Source organism: Strix uralensis, chromosome 3 (genome assembly GCF_047716275.1).
Source record: "Strix uralensis isolate ZFMK-TIS-50842 chromosome 3, bStrUra1, whole genome shotgun sequence".
In the NCBI taxonomy this organism is placed as follows: domain Eukaryota; kingdom Metazoa; phylum Chordata; class Aves; order Strigiformes; family Strigidae; genus Strix; species Strix uralensis.
In genome coordinates this window covers 133,760,916-133,773,837 of record NC_133974.1, presented here as the reverse complement: position 1 = coordinate 133,773,837, position 12,922 = coordinate 133,760,916, and the positions used below count along the sequence as shown (strand labels likewise).

The following is a 12,922-nucleotide window of genomic DNA, read 5'->3' as shown; positions in this document are numbered from 1 at the left end:
AAAATATATATATGCTCCTCCCTGGGGGTGTCACAAAGAGCTGGCTGTTTTGAAGTTCTGGATTTAGAGCTTTCCAAGTTCTTCCCTCCACTTTTTTTTTTTTTGTTGTTGTTCTTGTAGATTTAACTTTTGGATTTAACTTACTCCTTTGTCTAAGGAGATCCTTCTTTAAAAATAATTATTCTAGCTCTAAAAAATCTATGAACTGCTTTTATGAAAGCATGAAGGTACACGATGATCAACCATAGCATACGGGAATAGTCAAAAAAAGCTGTACAAAGTAGAAAAAAGAAGGAAGAAAAAGGAAAACTATAAAATTTGTATTAAATACGTTTACTATGCCAATAGTTATAAACATAGGTCAAAGAATAATTGATATCTTAGTAGTAGCACCTCACCTTTCATCTCAGTTACTTGAAACTGAAAATATACCTTCAGTTGATACAGGTTTGTTGGGATTTCTTAAATTAAAAACAAAGCAGCAAAGTTTCTAAAGCAAAGCCAGTTTGTGATCAGGATAAATTAACAGAATAAGCGCATTTTATATGTTCAACTCACAAATGCAAAAGAAGAACAGATATTCTAAAGATAATGTCTGTTAAGAAATAAACATACTTATTCCAACCCAATAGTTCTAGATCTCTGACAAGACAGGAGTAGTATTCTGGCGGCCATGGTATATGCAGGTCTTGTGTATTCTTTAAAGCAATTTCCTGTTTAAAAGAACATTAAAAACATCATTAAGAGAGATTTCAATATTTTTGCATCTATTTAGTCATGTGATTTTTGCAATTCATTCAAAAATATTAAGCTTATGTAAAATTAACTGTACACTGCATTTGTTTTGTTATAGCCTCCAGCTAAAGCAGACAAAGAAGCTGTTTGGTAAATTACTTCAGATACTGGTAATGAAAACATCTGCAATTTAAAAAAACCCACAGATGTTGACAACAGTCTTCAGATGCAAATATCAAATGTGCCTCTTTTTCAGCTAATAAATTTGAAGTCAAGCATCTTGACTGAAAGAACATTTCAAAAGAAGGTTCTATTAAGCCCACAGCTGTCTCCTGGGCTCCACAGCCACAAAAGACGACACATATATGAAATCGCCCATATTATTTTTAAGTAGCTATCTACAACTTTATATAGCAATCAAAAAAAAAAAACCCCAAAAAACAAAAAATCAATTTCTGTTTTAACATCATAGGATCCCAGAGAGTAAGTTTTGGTACAGACACTCATCAAGTATGTCATAATGCCTCAAAAAAGAAATTTCTATCAAAAAGGTAACGCTGCATTACAGAGAAAACCAAAACCAAACCATACGTTCCACATTTGTGTTGTGTTAGTTGTTCTTTAAAAGTGAAGTTAAAGTTATGCTTACAAATACAGAAATTAATGTAATTAATAATAAAATTATTAATAAATCTAAATAAAAGAAATAATAAATAGAAAAATAAAAATCAGTATAACCATTTCTGCCCAGTTCCCCTGCAGCATCTTCTGTTTTCTCCTATCTGCACTGAGGATCACTATTTTATTATTTTGCATGAATCACACCTTCACTGCATTCTCATTTTCTGATCGCTTGTGCATCCAGGCAGAGAGATGGAATAACTGTTGTGAAATATTCCCAAACAGCCACACATAGACATTATTATTCAGTCCTATCCCAAGCATCTTTGCCTGGTTTAATGTTTGGCAGGGATTGAACCAGGACTACGAAAGGAATTCTCAGTGCAGAGTAGTAATGTAACACCAGGAGGGTATTTCTGTTGTTGTTTTGAAGAGTACGTACTGTGTTTTATTTCTAAGTTGAGCAGGTTGTACACAAGCATTCTGTGCCAAGAATGCTCATAGAATAATGTTTTACTAAGACAAGAAATTCTCAGTTTCATGTTGTAAACTACAGACTTTGCTGCTCTTAAATCCCAGATTAGAAAATCTTTTTTAAAAAGAATAAACAGCAGTCTCTGAACTATAAAAAAAGCTATCTGCTTTCTGCATTTATCGGTCAAGTTGTCACACAGGTGAAAGCACCTTCAGCAATCCACTGACTGTATAATCCTTTGTATGATTATAAGCCTTCTTTACTACCTGGACAATACCAGGAATTCCAAGAAAATCATTGTGAAGAGGATGGCTCTATACTGAGATCCCTTGCCAGGATTTTAATTTTTCTGTAACACTCCAATTTCCAAAGAGTACAGTCCTGAAGGATATTTATACAAATATTACATGAACGACATACATACAAAATCACCTCTTAAAAAAACCCCAACCAAACATAAATCCATTTATCAAACAGTAAACTGTAAAAAAAACCTGAAAGTGAAAACCAAAGCTATAAGAACATCCAATCTCCCACACATATATTCTGTCACTTACCAAAATAGTTTTCAGCTCCACCATAAAACTGACAAGATCTGGACAGCTGTGCAACCTCTGGAGGGAACACAGTATCAGTTCATTTTCTTCAGCTCCTAACTTTTAGTAGTAAACAATTTCACTCTAACTATCCAGGTTTCTAGTACTGTCAAATCAATTAACATAAAAAACCCCAACTGTGTACCACATGTTTAAATATTTCAATTACCGAACAAATCTCCCAGAGTACAGGAAACTTTACTGAAAATTACCCATCACCTTTGTCACATTACACATTTACATAGTTTATGAAGACTTTACACTTTGTGTATTTATGAAGACTTTCGTCTTCACCAATGAGAACAAAAGCTTTAGAATCACTCAAACATGTTTCTTAGTCGGTTACATTTTCCTTAGGAACTTTTCAGACCCATCTGCTTTTATATGGTGTACATGATTAAGGATCCTTGCCTATCTTCAGATGCACTAGATATTTACAATTACATTTCCTCAGCTCTGTACCTTTGGTTACTCCCAACTCACAGTCCTTGTTCTACAAAGGGGTGCACAGCCCATGAGATACAGGGTCTCAACTAGCACATGTGGCAAAGGTGCCTTCTTAGAAACAAAATATTCTTTGTGACTGCAGGGCTGTTGTATCCCTGCTACAAAGTTTCTTCTGGACAGAGAGGTTTAACTCACATTCCTTGACTGTCTACAACACAGAATGAGCTAGATCTATCAATCATTAATATGAAGTCTCTTCTTTGCATTATGAATAGTTCATAAAAAATAAGTACTTAAAAAAGGAAAAACAAAATCTGTTTCTAATTGAGAGATTAAAGAAAAATTCCAGTAAAATGTCAGCAGCCATGTATTAAAAATCATTTTATCTTATAAAAAAACTTGAATAAAAATAAATATTTACTAAATTCTCTAGATTGACCCACAAATCCTCAAGCATTTCAAAACAAATCTTGGTTATACAATGAAAGGAGCGTTCTTTAACACTTTTACAATAGGTGTGTGAGTATAAGATTTTCAGAATTGTTATATTTAACAGAAATGGTTTTAGAACTTGTATACCTGCTTCAAAATATGCCGATATCCATGCAGTATCTTCTTTAAGTGCCAGCTACACTCTATCCTAGACAAACAGTATTTTGTATAAATTTTAAATTCACAGTACGTGTTTTTTAGAAGACATCAGAAAGTCTGCTACACAACAACATAAAACGTTTTTTTAAAAAACAAAGTAAAAAAATATTTCAAAATTTCTTTTGATTTCCATATTCAAAGTTATTTAACACTTTCAAATGTCACAATCTCAAAGTCCATTAAAAATGAATCATTTACCTACCAAAGCCTGTTCTTTGCCAAAAACAACAACGTAATTCTTGCAAGCTAATATGACTTCATAAAATATACCAATATTTAAAAATGATATCCTGAAAATGTCAAAGTTACCTGTAATGTGTATCTGACCTAGAATGTAAGCAAGCTACCGAACCAGGCAGCTGTTCAGAGCTCAGAGCAGGCTGGCCCAGGCAGAAGTACAAAATACAATGTTCAGGAGTAATCCATGTATGTGTGCATACACACAACACACACCCCACACCCCCAATATTACTGTGATCAACACTCACAGCAATAACAACAGAGCTTTTAAAGAAAAGGGTAACACAAGTGAATACATATTAACAGGAAAGAAAAAATGAAGTTAAAAAAAAGCTATGCTAACCATCAAGTACATAATTGCTTAAATTTACAACTTTGCACTGATTTTTCTGTTTCCCAAATGGTGACATATAAATAATCTGATTTAAATGAACATCTTTTTCCAAGTACATTGATTTATATATAAAAACAACCAATTAATTACAACAGGTTTCAAAGTTAATTAACAACAAAATATTTTGATACAGGCAACGTTTATTGTCAGCGTTTATTAACACTGATGCTGTATAATTCTGTTGCAAGGTTAAATTGAAATTAATAAGAATTAATTACCACAGTGATATTGGAAAAAAGAATAATTCATATGCATATCCATCATTGCTTTTATCAAAATAAACTTTTGTTACATACACTTACAAATTGCTTTCATGAAACTATCTTACCTTGCATTTTTCAGTTGCAAATCCATTGGTAACAGTATCCTGATATGGAAGTCTCTACCCTTGAAAACAAACATTTAGTTAAAGGAAGGTCAGCAAAGAAAAATATTAGACACTTGTGGGAATTATTCCCTATAAGATCAGCTAAGAAAGAAAGTTTGTCTTATCTGACTTTCAGCAATATTAGTCAGAATTTCTTTCTTTAGGAAAAAAAGCAGCATGAGTGACAGGTAGAAATAATGCTGACTTTAATTCTGAAGTTGAAATACTCATGACCTCTAACTCACAGTATTCAGTAAAAACTCTTCAGTGCATCACATTTCATAGAGCAAAAATAACACCTTTCAGAAGAAAAATAAACTTTATCCAAATCCGGACAAAACCAAGAAATATAATTTAATCCAAGTCATGGTGAAGAAGTACATGGAAGTCTGTCTTCAACTCAAGTAAAAGTCAGATTAGACTCTTATCATAAAAGTACTACACTACAAAGGAACTTGGGCACTGATCCACAACACATTCGGGCAAGGTTTTACAAACTGTAAACAAAACCAGTCCCAAGTACGTGAATGTAATTTTTTCTTCCCTGTTAGTGCAATCCATATGGGTCAGTTCTTAAATGCCACCTACTTGTATTTTCAGTAATTATCCCTACTTGTGATCCTCCTTCTACTTGCTCATGGGATGATCAAAATAAAACTGAAATAAATAAGGTTTGCAAGTAGGTTTAACTCCTCCCTGAAGCAAAGAGGGCAATTATCTCAAAACTTTTATTCCAGACTCAATTCCAGCTCAGCATACCTTGAATTATGTCCACAAATTCTGAGATTTCTTCAGCAGGAAGTTAAGAACAAAACCAGATTTCCTCCTGTGATTAGATGACTGATAGAGTGGATGCTTTATCACAACTTCAGAAAGGCTTTTAATACTGTTTCCCATAACATCCTTATAGACAAACTGAAGCAGGAGGAACTAGATAAGCTGAAGAGTGAGGTGGAGTGAAAACCCACAGAGCTGCTGGGCTCAAAGGGTTGTGATCAGCAGGACAAAGCCCAGCAGGAGTGCACACGAGGGGTCAGTCTGGGGCCGACACTATTTGACCTTCATTAGCGACTGGGATGATGATGGGACAGGATGCACCCTCACTCAGCAAGTTGGCAGAGGATACTAAACTGGGAGGAGTGGTTGACAGACTGTGTGATTGTGCTACCATCCAGAGGGACCTCAACAGGCTGAGGAAAGGGGCTGACAGAAACCTCATGAACTTAAGAATGGAAAGTGCAAAGTCTTGCACCTGGAGAGGATTCACCCCATGTACCAGCACACACTGGTGGCTGACCAGCTAGAGAGCAGCCCTGCAGAAAAGGACTCGGTGGTCCTCATGGACATGAAGTTGGACCCGAGCCAGCAGTGCACCCTTACAGCAAAGGCCACCAACAGCCTCATGTGCTGGATTAGGAAAAGTATTTTTCAATAGGTCGAGGGGGTTGATCCTTCCCCTCTGGTCAGCACTGGTGAGGCACACCTGGAATGCTGGGTCCCCGGTACAAAAAAAGGCATGGACATATTAGAGTTACTCCAGTGAAGAGCTACAAAGGTGATTAAGAGCTTAAAGCACCTCTCAATTGAGGAGAGGCTGAAGGAGCTAGGGCGGGCTAGCCTGGAGAAAAGCAGGCTCGGGGGGATCTTGCCAGTGTGTACAAATGCCTGATGGAGGACGACTAAAGAAAGTGCAGCCAGACTCTGAGTGACACACACTGATGGGATGAGAGGCAACGGGTACAAGTTGAAACACAGGAAATTTCACCTAAATGCAATGAAAAAAACTCAGTAACAGCGAGGGTGGTCAAACACCAGAACAGGCTGCCTGAGAGGTTACGCGGTCTCCGTGCTTAATATTCAAAACCCAGTTAGACATAGTCTTGAGCAACCTTGAGCTGACCCTGCTAGAGGACTTCCAAAGGTTCCTTTCAACCTCAGTGTTTCTGTGATGCTCACAAGCAAAAACAAGATACCTGTTTCAGAGCTGAATATAGCCCATTGGCACATGAGTTGCTCCCAAACTCTTCCAAGGCTGATGCTTACTGCATGCTTAAATTAAGCGAGGTACCTCAGGCTTTGTTCCATTATGACCTTAACCCTAATCAAAAAGAATCACATCTGAGAACAGATGTTCACACTCGCATCTTAACCTTCCCATTAACTCCAGGATACATTCTAACACACAGAGCATTTCAAAAGGTACAGCTGTTCAGAGCAATATAAATATAAACACACGCCTGCTAATGTCCTGTGAAAGTTCTACACGAGAGTCACCAAAAACCTTCCTGAATTTTGACTGCAAAACTGCTTTTGAAAACGCAAGTGTGACACAGCCCATGTCTTTTAACTTGTTTTTATAGGAAGAAAATCCCACGCTATTTCTAAATGAAATACACCTGTTAAAAGCTATTTCTGTGGTCTGTGTGCACGCATAGGTGTAACATTTTAAAGAGCCATGGCCGCAGCGTCACTGCATAGTGCCTCTGATGGCAAAGTTGGCTTAAAAGCATCCACTCTCAACCTGAGGTGCTGCTCTTCTCCCTGTACAGCACTTTACCAGATCCTGAGAGAGCTGATGCAGCTACTTAAGCTGAAACCTCACAAACACATAAAGTGAAAGGAAAACACTCACAATCAGCCGTTTGCTTCAGCCTTTACCCTAGGCTAGGAGCGCAGGCACGGAACATCTGCCCCCAAAACAACATTTGCCAGCAGGACGAATCCAGCCCACAAGCCGTCAGCGGCCGCCTGCCCGCAGCACCCTCACGGCCCACAGCAGGAACCGGCCCCGCTACGCCCCCCGGCACTTCCCGCGTCACCAACCCGGCGGCTCCGCGCTCTCCGCTCCCACAGCCCCGCTCCCGGGGCTGCCCGCCAGCGCGGGCCTTGGGCGGGAAGGAGCGGAGCGGGGGGAGGCTCGCCGAACCCCGTACCTGCGCGGTGACGAAACCCTCGTAGGCCGTCCCCTCCCGGTTCTGCGGCAGGAGGAGCGGGCACTGGCGACGCAAAGCCCCCCAGCCCGCCATGTCGCCTGGCTCCTTCCTTCCTTCTTCCTTCTTTCCCGCCCGGCTCGGCAAGGCCCGGCCCGGCCGTTCGAATCCGACGCGCCGCCGAGCGAAGCCCCGCCCCGCCCCCGCCGGCAGACGGCGCACGCGCCTGAGGGGAGGGGCGCGCTGGGCGGCTGCTTTAGGCGGGACGGGCGCTGAGGGTTCCGGCGGCGAGAAGAAGGTTCTAGATCTCTGAGGAGCCCGCTTTCCCCGACGCCCAGCCGAGCCCAGCAGAGCTTGGGGTTCCTCACGCTTTAGCGGCTGCGGCGGAATGGGCGCTGAGGGCTCCGGCGGCGGGAAGAAGGTTCTAGATCTCTGAGGAGCCTGCCTTCCCGCCACCGAGCCGCGCCCAGCAGAGCCGGGGTTTCCTCACGGTTTAGCGTGCCGGGCGGCTGCTTTAGGCGGGGCGGGCGCTGAGGGCTCCGGCGGCGGGAAGAAGGTTCTAGATCTCTGAGGAGCCCACCTTCCCGGCGCCCAGCCGAGCCCCGCAGAGCCGGGGTTCCCTCACGGTTTAGCACGTCCTGAGGGTACAAGCACCCTGGACTACAGAGAACCATCGAGCAAGGCTTTTAACTCCCAGCCGGCTATGCCAAATGGACTGCAGTGCCACCCAAGGCAAGGCGAGGGGATACTTTTGGTTCATGTAGTGCTTTTCTAGAAATCATAAAATGTTTTCTGCTGCAATGCATTTAGGGTGATAAAAGCTCTTCTGCCCTCTCATGCAGGGGTTGGGATAAAAACCTTCCTCTCTTTTCTGGGTGGGCCGCCACTAGGACCTGATGGTCACTGTGTTTGAACAAGTCTGAGGAAAGAAACTTAAAGTTTGGGGTTTATTATGTATGATTCAGGAGGCCTTAAGACTTTGAATATCACTAAGGCTGAGCATCACACAAAACACAGCGAGAGGCAGTTTCTGCCTAAACAGACATGTTTCAGAAAGAAGAAACATTGTTTTACAAAGTGATAAGTGACTTACCAAAGTCACCTAAGGGTGTGTTGCAGAACTAGTGACTGAATCTTGAGAATAAGGCCTCCAATGTTGGCTATGGTATAGATGAATAAAGTGGCTAAACCCAGTCAACTTTTCCAGTTATTCCATCTCTTGTGATAGAGAAAGTTATTCCTCCCAACATGTTTTAAGTTATTCATATCTTTAAACCAGTGCTTCTCACTGTGAAAATGAATACAGAAGGATCAGCAAAATGTAGAAAAAGCAGTATTAGCAGGAGCTCAGCTGTTCCAGACCAGGAAATGGGGAAGTGGCTTTAAGGGTTTTCTTAAAAGTTGTTATGGCAGAGAACCACTGTCTCTGCTGGCAGCAGCTCAGTATCTGCGGAACATGAGCAGAACTGAGAGAGAAGCAAAGAAAATAACAAAAATGTTTATATCTGCAGCTAGATGTTCCCTTAGCTTGGGAGGCCTGTAGATGGGGATTGCATAGAAATACAGGAGTCAAAAGGGGTCAAAGCCTTCGCAGTTTTATATTGTTGTAGTGGCTATTAGAAATATAGCTACTATGTGAGGGGAGTGAATGCGAAACCTTGTTCGCTCATCTGAGCTACCTGTTAAAGTCTCTTGAGTTCTTTTTGTGTGCTTCCGAAGTTCCTCTGTCCTGTATCCAAATGCTGCCAAGCATCAGGCGTACAGGGCACTAAGAACAGTCAATAGAGAGGTAAAAGAGTCCCAAGATTTGCCATTTAAATTCATCATAGTAAGATTTTCAGGAATACGTGCTAATAAAAATAGATCCTCCGTGCTGGTTAACATGGTTTTTTATACCTTGAAAGTGTCACTGATGATTTCCAGACTTCCAGCAAATTACCTGAGAAAGACATGTTCTAGCAGTTTAGTTCTTTGCAAGAATGTTGCTCTATTCACCCTTTTTCGCTCCAGAGAACTTTGGACAATGCAAGACTCAGTTACCAATTCAAGAAACATTTTCCAAATCTATGCACAAACAGGTTTTAAATACCGCTATGTTTAACCTGTATGCCCATAGTTTGCTCCCCTGAAGCTGTTCATGTGCATTTCAATACCCAGCATGGCTCGCCTTGAGCAGTTAATCCACCGCTTCATAGTCAATTGCATCCTTCGTATTATCTATTAATCTAATTTTGAGCAAAACATTTCTCCTCTTGAGCTGTTTTCTCTCCATATGCATTACACTGGAAATTACCTTATTTAATTGTGAAGTATCTCTGTGCTTTACCAGGTACAGAGATTATTTCTTAATTGCATCAAATGCAAAACTGAAGACAGGTTTTTTTCTTCTTTTGGCCATGTTTATCGTAGTCTCTGACATTAAAAGAAATGTCAAGTCACTTTAGCCAAGTGCAGTTACAGAGTAATGTATCTAAATAAAAATAATGTAGTATCAGAACCATAAAATATTTCAGTACTGGGGTCCAGAGAACATTAATCATTATCTTACACTGTATATACTGCACACTTTTAAACTTCATATTAAAATGCAATTACTTGAAACATCATGTTACTTTGATCTGGCACACAGACTTCAGCTTTTTTAAAACAGGAAAATAACAAAAACAAGAAAAAAGTTTGACAGGTCTACTTCTTACGGCAAAGGAGTCCTGGTCTGATCTTTCAGCCACAGGCCACCTTTACTAATTTAATTACAACCATTGTTTGCCGGAAGTATCATAATGGAGTTTGTTATTATTTATTTGTCCATTCAAATATCACATTCAGCCAGTTAGGTGATCAAAAAAATCATGACTTGAGTGACAAAACAAACAGTATGCAGACCAAACCTTGAAAGCAACAATTTCTAGGCTAGATTTTGTGGGTAAAATTATCCCACGAGCAGTCAGACAGCAAGTACATTCACAGAAGACAGAATTCACATGAAACCACTCAGTAACCTAAAGAAACAATTCATTGAAATAATGTAGTTTTCTTAAGAGCTTGATTTTTTATTTATTTAAGGATATTATGAAAGGCAAGAAAATAACAGTGCATCGTTCTCCGTTACTATCTCCAACATAAAACAATCAATTTAAAAACATGCAAAATTGCTAATACTGTTATTGCTGTCCTTCTTTGTAACTCAGTGTCATTTTATTCATCTTGCCCCTAAGAAATGACCTTTTCTGTGCATATCCCCACCTTTCTCCACAAATCCCCTGAGTGACAGAATCTCATCCTAATCCCATTTCCATTTAGATATTCTAGAAGAGCATTGTAGACCTTAGAGGGAATAAGTAATCATAATGGAAAGATAATAATATGTTTATGAAATCTGGATTTTATAATAGCAAATTGAAAAATTACAATAGTATGTCAAGCCACTGAAGGTCAGTGTTACTAAGAGTGCAAAGCCATCGATCAAGTGGTTTTAAACTTTAATAGTTTAAATTATTTTTTAATACAGAACATCTCTGTTCCAGAGAGCACCTCTCTTCTGAGGTGATTCCCCATCTACTTAGCGGTCATAAAATCTGCTGTTAAAAGCAGTAGTTGTTTGTAAGGAAAAGCCCCACTAGAAAAATATTTAGTATATTTTAGCTGTCCTTTAAGCAGACCTAAAAACACAGAAGAATTTTACAGGCCATAGACCACAGTTTAAGAATTTCAGCCCTAATGAATTCTCAAAGCTAAAAGCATATGCAAGGACTCCTAATTAACCATAGCAAAAGAATGTTTTGTCTAGTATGCAGTTGTACCTTTTTTTGCTAAAGTTAAATTTGCCTGCCTTTGCCTAAAAGCTACACCAGAGGTGTACATACTGAAAACCAGTGAAACTTATCTGAGGTCCTAGACAGAAAGATCATGCTTAAACCTTACTCTGAGCTAATTAAGGCGTTTTCCTCTCTTGAGCTCCAGTTTTCCACTGTTTGAAAGCACAGCTCAGACAAACAGCCATTGGGACTAGATCGAGTTTTCTCTGACTAAACCACCAGGTCATGGTTGTAATCCAAAAGAGGTTTTATTGTGCTACTGCTCCCACCGAAGGGCTCGGTCTTGTGAAGGACAGTCGTGCTCTTCCCCTCACCCTGTTCCTGGCCCCCCAGCCCCTTCTTCTCACTTCTGCCAGCTCTGGTTCCCAATCAATCCCCTTGTACACTGGGCCAGTTTGTTCACTGACCAAAAACTAATTGCTTTTTTGATGAATTAGTTTTAGGCTGGCCTGGTTTGCTGAAGCTGTGACACAAGTCCTAGAGCTGACATGAAGAAAGCATCGGGAGGGCACATCCACAAGCCAAGGCACCCCTTTTGGAAACAGTGAGCTGTTAGATCAGACGCTGGAAGAGCATGCAGGTAAGAAGCACTATGCTTCCCCTTCTACCACAATCCTCCCAGGCCACAGCCTGTTACTGGCACAGTTTTCATGTGTACTCCTTCCTTTGTTTTACCCAAGAAACGTTTGCTGCAAAATACTTCTAGTGATTTGCATAGAGTTGTCTTACACTGTGCTTTTATTTCTGGCTATTTTTAAACCATTTTGCATCATTATCAGCTCATAAAGTCAGATGGTGACTCTGGACATCTCTATTATAATACCTCAGTACAAAGCAGTGCAGCTGTTAACAAGTGTCTGAAGCAGCAAATGTGTCTGTTCTGATGATTTTGAATCTTCTGTGTTAAAGATCTTTAATATTAGAAAACATATGCTGGTACCAAACCAAGAACACTGATTGATCTATTAACAGTACAAAATGATTCAGTAAGCATTCGATATTTTAAAATGTCTTGGGTCTAGAGGCCTCTCAGGGCTCATGTTAATCTATGTACATATAGGCAAAATCTTGGCGCTCTTTTTGGCAGATGACCCAGTGAAATGACTGATGTATGAACATTAATGCATTCACATAAATTAACTTGTGCACAAAAAACCCACAGAGGCTTTAAGCCCAATTACTTCTTCCTGAATTGTACAAATACTCCCTTTGCAGTCCGTGGCAACTCAAGACAACGAGGCCAATCCATATGTTATATTGATTCTAAAGGCACAAGAGTATGCAGTTAATCCCTTTCAAACCTTGCAGAGCACAAACTCTTGGAGATCTTCCAAGCAGCCAGATGAAAGTTGCCTTTCAGAACCAGGGAATGTATGTTGTTAGAGATTCCAGAAGATGCTGGGCCAAAATCTGGCCTTGCTTTTACCAGTGTAAAATGAGACTTATTTTGGTGGAGATGTGTATATGTATGCCAGTGTAAAACTGATCATTATCTTGCAAGATAGAGCATAATGCTAACATCCTCTTTCCTGTTAATTCCTAAGAAAATCAAAGCGAAGATAACAAAGATAAAAATATTGTCTTGTTCCAGCTAGAAGTTTTACAACCCCCAAAACGTTTGTCAGACACTTCATGATAGCTTGGAGGGTCT

General features: G+C 39.9%; 1 protein-coding gene across 1 annotated transcript in view; it reads right to left on the bottom strand.

The window, feature by feature from the left end:
* The window catches only part of FANCL (FA complementation group L), a 31,673-nt gene extending 24,067 nt beyond the window's left edge, over nucleotides 1-7,606 (bottom strand). Inside the window, exons 1-5 of the mRNA XM_074864499.1 lie at nucleotides 7,460-7,606; nucleotides 4,488-4,546; nucleotides 3,454-3,514; nucleotides 2,389-2,445; nucleotides 616-713 (exon numbers count right to left, since the gene is read on the bottom strand). Coding sequence (XP_074720600.1) covers nucleotides 616-713; nucleotides 2,389-2,445; nucleotides 3,454-3,514; nucleotides 4,488-4,546; nucleotides 7,460-7,552 — 368 coding nt within the window. The 5' untranslated portion in view covers nucleotides 7,553-7,606. The remainder of the gene's footprint in view (nucleotides 1-615; nucleotides 714-2,388; nucleotides 2,446-3,453; nucleotides 3,515-4,487; nucleotides 4,547-7,459) is intronic.
* Nucleotides 7,607-12,922: the final 5,316 nt, after the last annotated feature.